The sequence below is a fragment of the Perognathus longimembris genome, chromosome 22 (assembly GCF_023159225.1).
Source record: "Perognathus longimembris pacificus isolate PPM17 chromosome 22, ASM2315922v1, whole genome shotgun sequence".
NCBI lineage: Eukaryota > Metazoa > Chordata > Mammalia > Rodentia > Heteromyidae > Perognathus > Perognathus longimembris.
The window spans coordinates 34,537,333-34,552,427 of NC_063182.1; the positions used below are offsets into that span (position 1 = coordinate 34,537,333).

The following is a 15,095-nucleotide window of genomic DNA, read 5'->3' on the forward strand; positions in this document are numbered from 1 at the left end:
CCCACCTTCCCCAAATGAGTTGACATTCAACAAAGCAATATAATTTATCTTGGGCCAAAATTATTTTTATACTTTTCTATGGAAGAAAGACTACTGTAATTTTCACATAGAGTGAGTTTATATGGAATAAGAAAATTTAGAAATAATCAAGGCAAATGTGTATCTAATCTATTTTTAGCTCATACTTTTACTAGAGTCCTGTGTGTAGTGTGTCCTTACTGATATATCCTGTGATGAAATTTCACCTTCATCCAAATGATGTGTACATTCCTTCAACTGAAGCTTATACTGAAACTGTTTTAAAAATATTTAAACCTTTTGTCATGTTGCTCAAAATTTTTATATTTTTATCATTTGAAATTGGAAAATCATCTCAGGAAAGAATTTACTATGAAATCTAGTGAAGGTAGTATCTGTAGTATTTACCAGAGAGTGATGATTTTTGAAGTATATAAAACAAAATACTTTCAAGGAAGGTCTATCTTTCATTCTTATTTAGGATGGATTTTATTCAGAATGAGTAACAACTTTTAAATGAGTGGTTAATTGAATGAATAACTGACGCATATCCAGATAGGAGTCATGCCTGCAATCCTCGCTGCTCAAGAGGCGGAGCTCTGGAGGATTGCATTCAAAGCAGGGCAGAGAAGTTTAAAAGATTCCAGCTCCAATTAGTCAGCCAAAACTTAGGGCTGCAGCTCAAGTTGTGGGCAGTGAGCTGAGCAAGGGGACCCAATTCAAATGCAGAATTGCAAAACATACTTTATTCATTTATACTTGCATTATATTGTCAATATTCATCAATACTTGTTTATATACATCCTATTTATCATAGTTTTGGGTCATACTTACATTTAAGTAGGACTAAGGAGTATTCTACTTGCACAGACCTTTATCCGCTAATGCTTGATTTTCGTTATTCAAATAATAAACTATTTGTATGCTTTTCCCTCCAGAATTCTCAAGCAGTATGATCATCCCAATATTGTCAAACTTATAGGAGTTTGCACACAAAGACAGCCTGTCTACATCATTATGGAACTTGTCCCAGGTAATGTGACTTGAAGGTGTGTTTGATGACACTTTTAACATCAGGTTTTATTACATTGGTTGTGTTTAGTCTCTGATTTCTCCTTGTAATGTTCCCAATGATTTTGTATTTTTCTGATAACAAAGAACTTGTATATTTACACAATATTTTTATAGGTAATATTTTGCTGTTTTTTTAGAAAATGTCAGCCGACATTTTAGGCACGGATTAATTAGAGTCAGATATGGAATTGAATTTTATGTAATGTTTTCTTGTGAAAAGCTGTTGAGAAAGGGAGTAACCTAGTGTGGCATGTCAGTAAAATTGCTGTATTATATATTTAGTCACTATATATCAGTTTCCAAGTACATTTTCACATATCTTCTTTGTGATTATTATGATGATCTCATGGTATATTGGGTTACTTGTGACATATAAAATTCTATTTGTAGACACATGAAAGAATTGTTCATGTAGAAGTTTCTCTGGCTTTTATGACTTTTAGATAACTTTTAACAACAAAAAACAACCTTACACTGGTATAGTCTTTGTTTTTGTTCTCATGGTCTATTTTCCAGTTGTAGAAAATTCAGAGATACAATTTAGTTCAATCATATTCACAATTTCAATATTTAATAACTAAAAAAGATTTGCTTTAGCTTTTTGAATTTTATGTCTAACAGTTACTCATTTAACTCAAAGGAATGAAAAACATTCATAATTTTACATTTAATGTACTATATACTTAATATAGATTGTCCATTAAACACTGCTTATATGAATTTTTTAAGTATTTAGGACTATGAGTGCTGTATTATCCTATTACTTTTCTTACTACTTCAGTTTTTTCAGTGTTGCCATATAATTAGACTTGCCTTGAACACAAAGAGGCTCCGGGATAGCACCCAGGCCCTCAGTCAAAAAAAAAAAAACAAAGTAATTATAACCCTAAGCTGATTTCTAGTAACAGTTTCTTTGGGCTTTTTGCTTTGTTTTCCCAGGAAGATATTTGATGTAGTTGGAGGATATTCTTTGGAGAGGATCACTTCTTTAATGCAACTTGCGTTGGGTTTATTGTTTTATCGTCATCGATATATTTCTACCTTTCCTTTATAATGACTATAGAGTATTTGATTTTGTGAATTCACATAATTTATCCAACCAGTAGTTTCCTTGTCTTTTTTCTTTTGAGAAGATGTCTCAGTAACTTTGAACTCTTAGTAAAAGTCATTTGAAAGTAGGACAAAAACTTAGTGGTAGGATTGTTGGATCACATTGACATACATTTTGATTTATAGTAGGTGTTTTAGCTTTTCATTTCTGTGTAACAAATTTTCACAGTCGGGAGCTCTAATCCACTACCAGGCTTATTTAGTTGTTGGCAGAATCCATTTGCCTGCAGCTATTATTTTGAATTTACTGTTTCTATCTACTGGCTATCTGCTCTGGGGGGCTTTTACCTATATTCTTTTTCTCCTGGTCTGTGCATCTTTAATGCTACCGCTAGCCTGTCAAAAATCTTCAAGTGTTTTGAATGTCTCTGACTTAATATTTCTGTTACAAGTTAAAGAACAGTGGCTACTATTTCTAAAAGGGATCCCATGACTAGATTGGGTGCTGATAATCTCGCTATTTTAGATTGAGTGTACTTTAGAACAAAGCATTTTTATGAGGGAGGTATCTTTTTTTTTTTTTTTTTTGCCAGTCCTGTGGCTTGCACTCAGGGCCTGGGCACTGCCCTTGAGTTTCTTTTGCTCAAGGCTAGCACTCTACCACCTGAGCCACAGCACCACTTCTAGCCTTTTCTGTGTATGTGGTACTAAGGAAGTGCTCAGTGTCTAATATATAAACCATTTCTAAAATGTTTTACACAAAGATTTTATACACTCCTATACTTGTCAGATAATTGAGGTCTTTGCAAACCTAAATCCAAAATAATCAACCGGGTATTGTTTAGGGAGATTATAAACATATGAGAATTCAAGTTGAGTGAATACTATGAGTCTGACTTTATTTGAATCAGGTCTTGAATTATGAATACTTTGATTGCTTGTTGAATAAAATCAAGTCAGTTCTTAATGGCGGTGAGGAGAAATACTAAGCACAAAAACAGAAAAGCTTGTGTATACCATAAGATGACCCCTAGTTTTACAGATAACTCTTCATTAGGAATACATTAATATTTAAAAATAAGATATGGGTTGGTAGTAGTCAGTTTCATATAGTCTAGGCAGCTATCACCTTTTTCCAGGTTAAGTGGTTAAATTTTGATTCCCATATTTATCATGGTGGCTAACAGATTGTACACTTTAACATCTAGGTAGTATTGAATGTGCTGGATCTAAATAGAGATGGTGTATTTTAGCATGTCTTTAAAAAAAGAAAAGGCTCAACTTTGGTTTTTTAATAGTCTCTTCGTTTTGACCTAGCTGTTCCGAGTTTGGAACTTACTGGATGTTATTGAGTGTTGTAATTCTCTGGTACATTTTAATTATCAGAGTACATGGTCCTTGGCAATTCTCAAATCTTAATTTTCAAATGAGTTACGGCTTTGAAACTCTTAGAGTTATTATATTCTTCATGAGGTTTTTAAGTAGTATCAGAATTTATCTTACCTCAATAATAGCATCCTTTATAGAATCAAAAGGAAATCAAACTCATTAATTTTATATGAGTGATCCAAACATGGTTATTCTGACCAGTGTCTTTTAAGTTTGCAGAATTCCCTTTTGTTTTTTTTTAAATTTCTTTCCTTTTTCTTTTGTATACCGGTCATGGGGCTTAAATTTAGGGCCTGGGCTCTGTTCTTGAGTCTTTCTTTGCTCATAGCTAGAGCTCTATCACTTGAACCACAGCTCCACTTCCAGCTTTTTCTGAATAGTTTCTTAAAAATAGTCTCATAGAGTTTTTTCCCTGGGCTGGCTTCGAACTTTTATTCTCAGATCTCAGCCAACTGAGTAGCCAGGATTATGGGCATGAGCTACCAGTGCTGGGCTCAGAATTCCTTTCAATTACTTGTTTTCAGTTATGATTTCTATGGTTCGTTTTTTTCAATTTTTCAGAATTTTTAATGTAAACACTTTACTTTGGCATTATTATGAAATGTTATGTTTTACTTGATTTTAACTGAATCAATCTCAGTTAAGATGTCACAGCCATAGATTATTATGTCAGTCACTAGAAATGACAGTTCAAACAAAATGCCCAAACTTTGGGCATTTGGGTTCAATAAATTTATCATTTTTTCACTCATAAATCATGCCAACATAGATCTAAACAATGTGGCTCTCGCACTCACGAAAAAGGGCCTTCAAAATCTGCCACGGCACCTTGCTTTACCTAAGTTTAACCCAGTTGCCAGTTGTATAATAGTATTGCTTCACAGAGTTTTGAGATCAAGAAAATAACAACACTAATTCTCCATATTGTATACAAAAATTATCATTGGTAACTCTAACTGAAATGTTTAAATGTTACAAATAAATTACTAAAGAAAACTGCATTATCTCGAACTTACTGATTACTGTGTGCTTGGAGATGATAAAATATTCTTTCATAAAACAACTTTGATATGACCTAAATTGGTATAATTTATACATTTTTACACTGTACATTTAGTTTTGGGAAAACAAGTTCTTTTAAACTCAAACATTAATGAAAATCAAAATAAATGTTCGCAGTTGCCATTTATATCACAGATATTAGTTTTGATACGATGTGAAATCTTTTCAAATAACATTTACAAATATAGCATCTCTAAATTGGTGTATCTTTCTTAGCCTCATTTGCTGCTTAATATCCTAAAACAAATACAAATACAGTAGTTTAAATTGGGCATCTTTCCAGCCCCTAAAAGCACTAATATTCTTTGTGAGTTGTGAATTCACATAGTTTACATGTGACATAGAATTGATAAGCAATTGCTATTTCCACTGTGTGGTTGACCTCCATACTAACAGGCCTCTCCCTTCCACTGGGGCATAATCTCTCATCATGGCTGATCTGAATGCCAAATTCAAAAGAAGTTGAGACACCTGAAAATGTTGCTGTTACTGTATGATTTCTCTAATGAATGGTTTTTACAAAGCGCAACATGACTCCTCCTGGTATGCTATGCTTTTCGTGCTGTGAGTCTCCGATGGCAGGTGTACCTGTGGTAAGAACCTGTGGTTGTGGGTACAATCACAAAGCGTGGCATCAAGCCTGCTTCTAGAGCAATTTGATGGTATTTGAGGATCTGTAGTGATTGACAGTGTAGGAGTGATGAATACATCTAAATCATTACACATTCATGAGTATTTCTTTAAGGGTCCCAATGAGTTTTGCTAGAGCTCTGTAGGTTATCATTTTTATGTTTTGTTAGTGTACATACAGAGACCTCAAAATTGCCAGAGATAACAAGGTGTGCAATGTTTTCAAGTGGTAAGAAAATTTGCTTTATTTATGCAAATGTGGTCATGACTAGAATTTCTAAAACTGGTAAAAAGCCCCTGAAATCGTACAATGCTTATTTTTAACAAAAAATTTTTTCCCAATAATTTGTCTAGTATATATGAACTTGGCAGTATCTTATCAATAGGAGATTTTCATTTTATCAGAGTTATAAGGAAGTCAGTCATTTTATTAAAAACATTTGAGAGGCCATTCAATTTCCCCATTAGTAAAATATATATGCAAATCATTTGATTCAAAGTTTTTTAAAATGCTTACTGAATTTCTGAAGATGAAAGTGAATATGTATGCATTTAGGCATCTTCCACTTATAACTCATAAGTATTCAGATTCTACTTTATAGACTTCAAATAAAATCTTCCAGTGATACTTGTGGTACTAATCTCACTTTAAACTTGGTAGTCCTTTTACTTCAAAGTATTACAAAACCTATGCTTTCCAACCTCACACTGGAGGGGTATCCATGAGAGGACTTACAGCAATGGCCTCCACCTGTGTAGTTTGGGCAGGAAAAAAAAAGACAAGGGTAATGGCTCCCCAAAATAAATAAAAATGATGGTGTGTGTGTATAGATGGGAAGTGGGGGTTACAGAAACTGCAGGCAGTGAAGAAGGGACCCTGAGGTCAGTCGTGGGCACACTGCAGGTGGGAGGCCATTTTCCCTCTTGATCAAGTCTCCATGGGCACCTTTGCCCATCAGCAGAGCCAGCATCTTTGCAGTCATAGTGAACGTGACATTGAAAGAGGAATGTTCTAAGTTACATACCCTACCTGCAGCAGTGAATCCCAGGTCACAAAAAGTTCCTGGCTCCCAGTGTTAACTCATTATGAAAACATTAAGCCAGTCTTTGCCAATTAGATCATCAACCTTAGCAGGTGTGATGTTCCCAAGGTTTATCCAGTGATGTTGTTGGTCCAGATGAAATACAATCTTTTAAATTTTTTTTTTCAAAGTGATGTGCAGAGGGGCTACAGTTTCATATGTAAGGCAGTGAGTGTGTTCCTTATCAAACTTGTTACCTCCTCCCTTTCTCCCACCTTCCCAGTTCCCTCCCCTCCCCCCTGAGTTGTACAATTGGTTTACAGCATTTTGTCTTGTAATTATTGCTGTTTCATTGGTTCATCTTTTACCCTTTGTCTTATCATTTTGATATTCTACTTCCCTTCCTTAGTTCTGATAAACATATATACAATACCCAGTGTACAAAAATCAGATACAGTGACATTAGGGGTAAAACCATAGGGAAGAAAAACAAAAGGAAAAGGCATAATTTGGAGTTCATTTCACTTTGCATCATCTTATGTGACCATATGTACATAGCTCTTGAGCTATTGTGATCATCTGCTAGGACTATCCTAGAAATGTTACTAATTATTATCAATGAGGGAAACAATAGAGTCTATGTTTCTTTGGGTCTGGCTCACTTCATTTAGTATTATTTTTTACCAAGGCTTTCCATATCCTTATGAATAAGGCAATGCCATTCTTTCTGATAGAAGCATAGAATTAAGTTGTGAATATGTGCCACATATTCTTGATCCATTCATCTACTGAGAGGCATCTGGGTTGGTTCCATGTTTTAGCGATGGTAAATTGTGTTGCAATGAACATGGTTGTGCTAGTAGCTTTAGTGTGTTCTTGCTTGTGATCCTTTGTTTAAATGCCCAAAAGTGGGGTTGGGTTGCTGGGTCATAGGGGAGCTCTATGTTTAGCCTTTCGAGGAACCTCCACACTGCTTTCCAGAGTGGTTGAACAAGTTTACACTCCTGCCAACAGTGTAGTAGGGTTCCCTTTTGGCCACATCCCAGGCTAGCATCTGTTGTTATTACTTTTCATTATAATGGCCATTCTTAATGGTGGGTGGTGGAATCTCAATGTTGTTTTGATTTGCATTTCATTTATGGCCAGTGAGGTTGAGCACTTCTTCATATGCCTCTTGGCTATTCTCATTTCCTCTTTAGAGAAGTCTCTCTTTTAAGTTTGTATCCCATTTATTGTTTCTTTGAGGATTTATTTTTTGGAGAATTTAATTTTTTGAGTTCTACATATAATTTAGATAGGAGACCTTTGATGTATGGTCAGTGGAGATCTCCCAATCTGAGGGATTTCTTATTTTTTTTATTTATTTTTTATTTTTGCCAGTCCTGGGCTTTGGACTCAGGGCCTGAGCGCTGTCCCTGGCTTCTTTTTGCTCAAGGCTAGCACTCTGCCACTTGAGCCATGGCGCCACTTCTGGCCATTTTCTGTATATGTGGTGTTGGGGAATCGAACCCAGGGCTTCAAGTATACAAGGCAAGCGCTCTTGCCACTAAGACATATCCCCATTCCCGAATCTGAGGGATTTCTATTTATTTTGCAATCTATGTCCTTTGCCATGCAGAAGCTCTGCAATTTCATGCAACCCCAAGCCTTCTTTGATTTGTTGTGTTTCTGGGCCTTTATTAAGTAAGTTTTGACCTGTGGCAATGAGGCCTAGTGTTTCTCCTATTTCTTCCTGCAATGTTTTCAGGGTATCTGCTTTTACCTCAAGGTCTTTGATCCATTTGGAATTGATTCTGGTGCAGGGTGATATTTAAGGATCCAGCTTAAAATTTTTTTATTTTTTTTATTTTTTGGCCAGTCCTGGGCCTTGGACTCTGGGCCTGAGCACTGTCCCTGCCTTCTTCCCACTCAAGGCTAGCACTCTGCCACCTGAGCCACAGCGCCCCTTTTGGCCGTTTTCCATATATGTGGTGCTGGGGAATCGAATCAAGAGCTTCATGTGTAGGAGGCAAGCACTCTTGCCACTAGGCCATATTCCCAGCCCCTGGACCTATTCTTAGAGCTACAATAAGGGCAACAAAACTGACAGTCAGGGTAAGCAGAGAGCTTCTATTTTTTTGTTGTTGTTGTTGTAAATGTTGTCCTTTTCCAGTTGTAAAATGGCTTCTCTATTCCCAAATCTTTATTTCCTAAGAAATGAACTGTTTTAACTATGTGTACTAATACTTAGTATGCATCACTCTGGTGCTTTACCACCTCTTGCCTTTTTTAAGTAGTTTATTGGAGATGAAAGCCTGGTGGACTTCCTACCCTGGCTGGCTTTGAACCATGATCCTCAGATCTCAGCCTTTTGGGTACCAAGGATTACAGGCATATGCCACCAGCGTCCAGCTAATACTTTCTTAATAGAATAATTTGTTAAACATTACAATTAGAGATTTTGTTGGGATTTTCATTCATCTGTTAAACAAATAATTATTGAGTATCTGATATATTTGATAAATGCTTAGAAAACAGCAATAAACAAAATTAGTCAAAAACTTGCACAAAACAATCCTATCTCGTGGGAAAAGAAATATGTTAGTTAATTATATTAAAGGATATAGTAAGTTGAATGGTGTGTGTGTATGGGGGGGACAAATGCACAGAGGTGGGGAATAAAGCAATTGTTGGGGAAGAGAGAGGCCAAAATTTTAGAGAAAGTGATCAAAGAAGGCTTCTTTATGGAAGAAATATCTGAGTAAAGGCCTGATGTTAGTGAGGGAACGATGGTGTGGATATGAGGAGGATGCATTCAAGAAGACAAGGTTAGGGAAGAGTGTGGTTCAAAAGCAAAGCCTTGTAGTTCTCAGTAATGATTTAATAAAGTTGGAGGGATTTTTGTGGTGATTACTCTGAATTGGCCATTCAAAATTGCTTCCTGTCCTCAGCAGCTTTCAAGGGTAACTAATGTAACAGAGGCTTACATTTTTGACAAATTTCAAGGAAAATACAGAATATCTTTCAGGTCCTCCAAGCTTAAGAGTCACTGTTGTGTTTTGTTAAGTAGACAGCGATATGCATGTGTGTGTGTGTGTGTGTCTACATGCATGCGTGCACACACATGTGTGAATATATGTGTGCATTTATGTCTCCTGTTCCTTCACATATGTGAGTGTACTTTTAAGGATGAAACTAATATTCTACTTGCTAAATGCTCAATCCATGACCAACAAAATTAATTACCTCTGAATATTTATTATGCACCCATTCTTAAAACCAGTTTTGTGGTCAGATCTAATAATTCTCTTCTTATTTAGGTCTCCCTTTTCTCTGTTAGATAGATATTCAAATGCTTTATAATCTAAGTCATCCTTACAAATTCATCTTGAGGGATTGCATTTTGTATTAAGCACTGTATTGCCTGTTGTCAGTGAAAATTACATCAGAAACTGTCATAATGAAGTTTTATGCATGTGGAACATACCTGTTCTTCATTGGCTTTCATTTGCCCTTCTGTAAAATTGAGGTCAGTTGTCAATGGTACAATTTAAAGCTGTGCATTTCAATTCCAAGAAGAATGTGGTTCAGTATCTGACACAGCTGTGTCTGATATTGTGAGCCTAATAAATACACCTAGAAAATGTAAGTGTATTAGAAAGAATATATTTACCTAGATTCTTCTGTGTCAGCCTTGGGAAAATCACAATATCTTTTCCATCCAGGATGGAAGAAATACTTACACAGTGAATTAAAAGTTATCATATATATGATTTTCTATTAGCAACTTTAATAATATGCCACCATGAGAGACTACACATGGTAAATATTTTCAGACTAAAGCCTATTTAAGACCCTTTTCTTAAGGTGCTAATCTATGTTGTTAAGAAAAGCATTTTCTAGGTCATTGATAATAGTTCCAAGCAAAATAAACATTTATCCTGTAAAATATTTATTACAAGTAAGTAGTTGGATTTCTTTTTACAAGTTGGCTGTTATGTTATCCCTCAGATAACTACCATGATCTTATGACGTTTGTTGAAGAGGAAGAAAAAACTCAGATACTTGTCTTTGAAGTTTTTAACTTCCTTTAAAGTTTATTTTTCAAACAAATGTTTAATCCTAGGTATAGTCTTATGAAAATGTATCTCTTAATTATTTTTGAACTATATTCACATTTTCTAAGATATTTAAAGTTATGTATTTTTTTTTCAGAGCTGCTTCTTATTTTGGGGCTTTTTTTTTTTTACTTGAGTTGTAATTCCTAAGGGTCTAAGTTGTCTGATAAGGCTTCCTATAACTATGGCTGGATGTCTTCCAAGATGGACTATTTTACATTTTAGAGTCATTTCTAAAGTTATGTGGTCATTAACTTTGGGAGCTGTTTTGCATATGAGTGCTGATACAAATTAAAACTCAAGTTGACCTCAACTTCCATCACCCCATTGAATGTTGATAGTGGAAGGAATACCTTGCCTTTAGTATGCTATTACTTCTGGACTGATAGCTGAGGAAGAAACTGAATTTTCTTCGGTGCGTAAGTCAGAAAAATTTAAAGCTCTTGTGTGCAGTGTCCTTGTTCACCTCAGAAGATGAAGTGAGCTAGCCTATAGTGTTAATTCAGATTTAAGAAATGATCTGAATCTTGGTTTGTGTAAATTTACAATATGCCTGCAATATTAACTGAATCAGATAGCTCTTCCGGTTCCGTGTGTGTACATAGGCTCCCAGTCCCACATCCACTAGTTACTGAACTTGGTAAACTGGCATTGTAACATTACAACAATGCTTTATTACAACAATTTTTATAAACTTTTACAGTGCAATAGTTGTTGTTTTTCTGAAGCAAACCAAAGGTATATTTCTCAAGGTTTATGCTGCTTTCTTTAGCAGCATTTGATGGAGGATCTTTTTAACATTTGTAGTAGATTTAAAAAATTTGCAAATTTTTTTAAAAAATTGTAAACCATGTACCAATATTTTTGGTTGAAATTGTGTAGGGTAAGTTAAAGTTAAATTGCATTCTGTTAACCGATACGAGTGTATTTCTGTAAGCATAGTTACATTAAAATAAAGTTTAAAAAAAGATTGATAAATATTTTATTGGAATTACTCATTTTTATTTTAGTTTTATTGTCAAGGTGATGTACAAAGAGGTTACAGTTACATACGTAAGGCAGTGAATACATTTCTTGTCAAACTTATCTCCTCCCTCATTTTTCTCCCACTCTCCCTCCTCCCCAATTATCCCTCCACCCCAAGTTGTACAGTTGGTTTACAGTATGTTGTCTTGTGTAAGTATTGCTCTTATATTGGTTCACCATTTACCCTTGTCTCTCCATTTTGATGTTCCCCTTCCCTTCCCTGATTCAGACAAACGTATTTTTAAGTATCAGTGTATTTAAATCCTTAAGCAGAATTTCTAATTAGGCTCTGATTTTATCGAGTATTGTTATTCTTTTTCAAATATTTGAAACCAGTTTTTATACAAAACAAACCAGGAAATCTAGTATTTTTTTAAATTGGTAACTCATATCCTATATTGAAGTAACATGGATATTCAGAAACGTACATTTTAAAGGACTTGCGTTGTTTATATGCCTATTGTGAGGTTTAAATTACTTATCTGATAGTTATTGAACACCAGCTATGTTCCATTTAACCTGTATCTACGATCTTTCAAAGAATTGTAGTGTAGTATGTAAAACAAGTTTGATATCACAAATTTATTACATACATTTTGCTATGAAAAAGATTGTTGCTCATAGAGGTGGTAACAGGTAGCACTTGCTTTTAGGGGTCTTAGGATGCATCTCTAGGAGATGTCATTTATATGAACACCTGAAAGATAAAAATAGTCCAGTTTTGCAAATGATTGGGAAAAAGGACATAGAATAGCATGACCATAGATTTTGAGGTAGAGACAGACTTCTGTTTTTGGAACAGTACAAAAGACATGAAAATGAAGGCAGGTGAGCCCAGGGAGACTGGTGTAAGCTAAGTTTGCAAACTGGAGTGAAAGTACACTTTATGTATTAGGGGAAACAAGTGGATTTTATTGCTAAGGCAGTTCTGTTCAAGGAATTGAATTGCTTCCTTTCTTTGCTTTTTGTTTTGTTTTGCTTTGTTTTTTTTTCTTTGAAAGATACATAAAGGAAATAGTGAAAGGTACTGTTCTGTCCCCAAGCCTTTCTCTCTTGTTGCCTCATCTTGGAGTCAGCTGTTATTAGAGCGTCGTTTTGGTAGGATTTTATTGTAATTTAATTTTATTGTCCTTTCAGATATGCTTTATTTTTAATTTTGAGGGTAGTTTAACTTGTTTTACCTTTGGCATTTTGTGTAATATATAGCCGGTTTTGTATATGTGAACCTTCCTAATTCTTTGTTGGCCTTTATTTAACTTTTCTATAAAACTGAAAATATATAATATTATGTATATGTTATATAGAACATAAATTGTATTATGTTTTGATAGTCAATATAATACATATTATAAATTTATTGTGCCAGCAATGGAACTTGAACTAAGGGGCCCAAGCTTTTGCTTGGCTTTTCTCTCAAGGCATATGCTCTCCAACTTGAGTCACATTTCAACTTTTAGTTTTTTTGCTGATTAGTTGGAAATAAGAATCTCATAGATTTTTCTGTCCAGGCTAGCTTTGAACAACATCATCCTCAGATCCTCAGTCTCTCAAGTAGCTAGGATTATAGGCATGAGACTGCAGCATCCAACTTGTATTACTATTTTTTAAATTTAAGTAGTTGTACAAAGAACTTGCCATTTAACAAAACAGTTTATGAATACAATACTTCTTGGTGAATATCTCCCCATTCAGAATTCTCACCCATCCCTCCCAGCCCACCCTTGTATTATTTTTCTTTACCTGACAAAATACCTTGGGGGAGTTTTTCACAAACACACATACATATGTGTGAGATATACACATGTTACACACATGCATTTTCTTTGACAACTACATAGTATGTTTATACTCTGCTTAATGATTTGTATTTCTTCATCTGCTACTGTAAAGGTACTCTAGGGAAGATTTGTGTGTGTGTATTTGTTCTTCTGCATAACAGTTTGGACTAAATTGTACTCAGTTGAATATCTAGATGTCATACAGAAAACATTCTTAACATACTCTTTAGTTCTCTATAAATATTTGCTGCTGCTAAGTCAGTGATGAGGAACAACATTAAGTGTAAATTGAATGTAGAATTCAGTACCTGTTAGATACTTATAGTGTTTAGATAATGTAAATTCTAACATTTGGAAAACTATCAAGTGTTTCTAGGGCATTAGTAGTCACTGCTTTGACTTAGATTATGTAGCCAAATGTTATATAACTCTAAATGAATCTGATGATGTTTGTCTTTCTAGTAGATCATTACCCACAATTCAATTTTAATTAAAAGATGCTATTTTTGCTTGATATTTGCAAATATAAAATGTTCATATTCTCAAAAAAATCAACAAACTTGGGCTGGGGATATGGCCTAGTGGCAAGAGAGGTTGCCTCGTATACATGAGGCCCTGGGTTCGATTCCCCAGCACCACATATAGAGAAAACGGCCAGAAGTGGCATTGTGGCTCAAGTGGCAGAGTGCTAGCCTTGAGCAAAAGGAAGCCAGGGACAGTGCTCAGGCCCTGAGTTCAAGGCCCAGGACTGGCCAAAAAAAAAAAAATCTACAAACCACAGTAAATTACAAATAGCAAATCTTTTCTATCAGAAATCAACCAGAAGTACAGAAGAGAGTGCTTCTCATGTGAGTTAGAAAACTAGTTATGTGGGATAGAAAAGGGATTCAAAGGCATTTACTAGTCTAGGAAATCATAGTTCATACATTCTGAGATTCATACCTGAAAATAGACAAATCAAAGAGAACAAGTGGGTGGTAGGTAGGTGGTTTTGAGGGAAAAATTGCTTAAGTTCAGAATTTGTGAATAAGTTCAATAATTTCTGGAATGTGTTGGCTCATACAGGAAATCAAGAATATGTGAGATAAGGTGAAATGATAAAGTAATCAGGCTAATCTATCTCTATACCTCTGAGTATACTGAAGATGGATTTATGAACTGCTTAATTTTAACAGTTGAGGTGGGCAGTGATTAAGCTATGGAGAGTAATTTTGAGTCCAAGTTAAGATGGGTTCTGGCAACAGTACAGAGAAAATGACAAAGTTGTTGCCAAAAGGAAGAAAGAAGTTGATAGTAGTGATTTTTTGGAATGTCTTTGTATTTTACATTTCAGAAAGGTGGGCCACGGTAGGGTTTTTGTTTTTGTTTTCTCTATGTGAATACTGCTTAAATTTCAAAGGAAATAAAAGAAAATACTCAAATGTGATAAGCAAAAGTTTGGTGCATTTACTTCATTCTTATATATTTATAATTTTATAAGTAGAATGGAAGGTAAAAATTGCATTACTGGACAATTGCAAGAATATACTTCTATCGCTTTTTTAAGGTAGCTAATTCTTTCCACCCCCCCCCCCTTTGGCATTTTTTTTCTTTTTCTTTTTTTTTTCCAAATTTTTATTATCAAACTGATGTACAGAGAGGTTACAGTTTCATACGTTAGGCATTGGATACATTTCTTGTACTGTTTGTTACCTTGTCCCTCATACCCCCCTCCCTCCCCCCCTTTCCCTCCCCCCCCCCGGAGGTGTTCAGTTCACTTACACCAAACAGTTTTGCAAGTATTGCTTTTGTAGTTGTTTCTCTTTTTTTACCCTGTGTCTCTCAAATTTGGTATTCCCTTTGAATTTCCTACTTCCAATACCAGTAAACACGGTTTCCAATATACTCAGATAAGATTACAAAGATAGTGTAGGTACAACCACAGGAAGGTGATACAAGAACATCATCAA

The 15,095-nt window shown here is 35.0% G+C and overlaps 1 protein-coding gene across 5 annotated transcripts in view; it reads left to right on the forward strand.

The window, feature by feature from the left end:
- Window positions 1–15,095, forward strand: part of Fer (FER tyrosine kinase) — a 287,115-nt gene that overhangs the window by 160,249 nt on the left and 111,771 nt on the right. For all 5 annotated transcript variants that reach the window (XR_007208682.1, XM_048331545.1, XM_048331543.1 and 2 more), the window contains one exon: window positions 957–1,051. Coding sequence is in view for 4 of the 5 variants with exons in the window: in XM_048331545.1 (XP_048187502.1) it covers window positions 957–1,051 (95 nt within the window). In the remaining variant the exon portion in view is untranslated. The remainder of the gene's footprint in view (window positions 1–956; window positions 1,052–15,095) is intronic.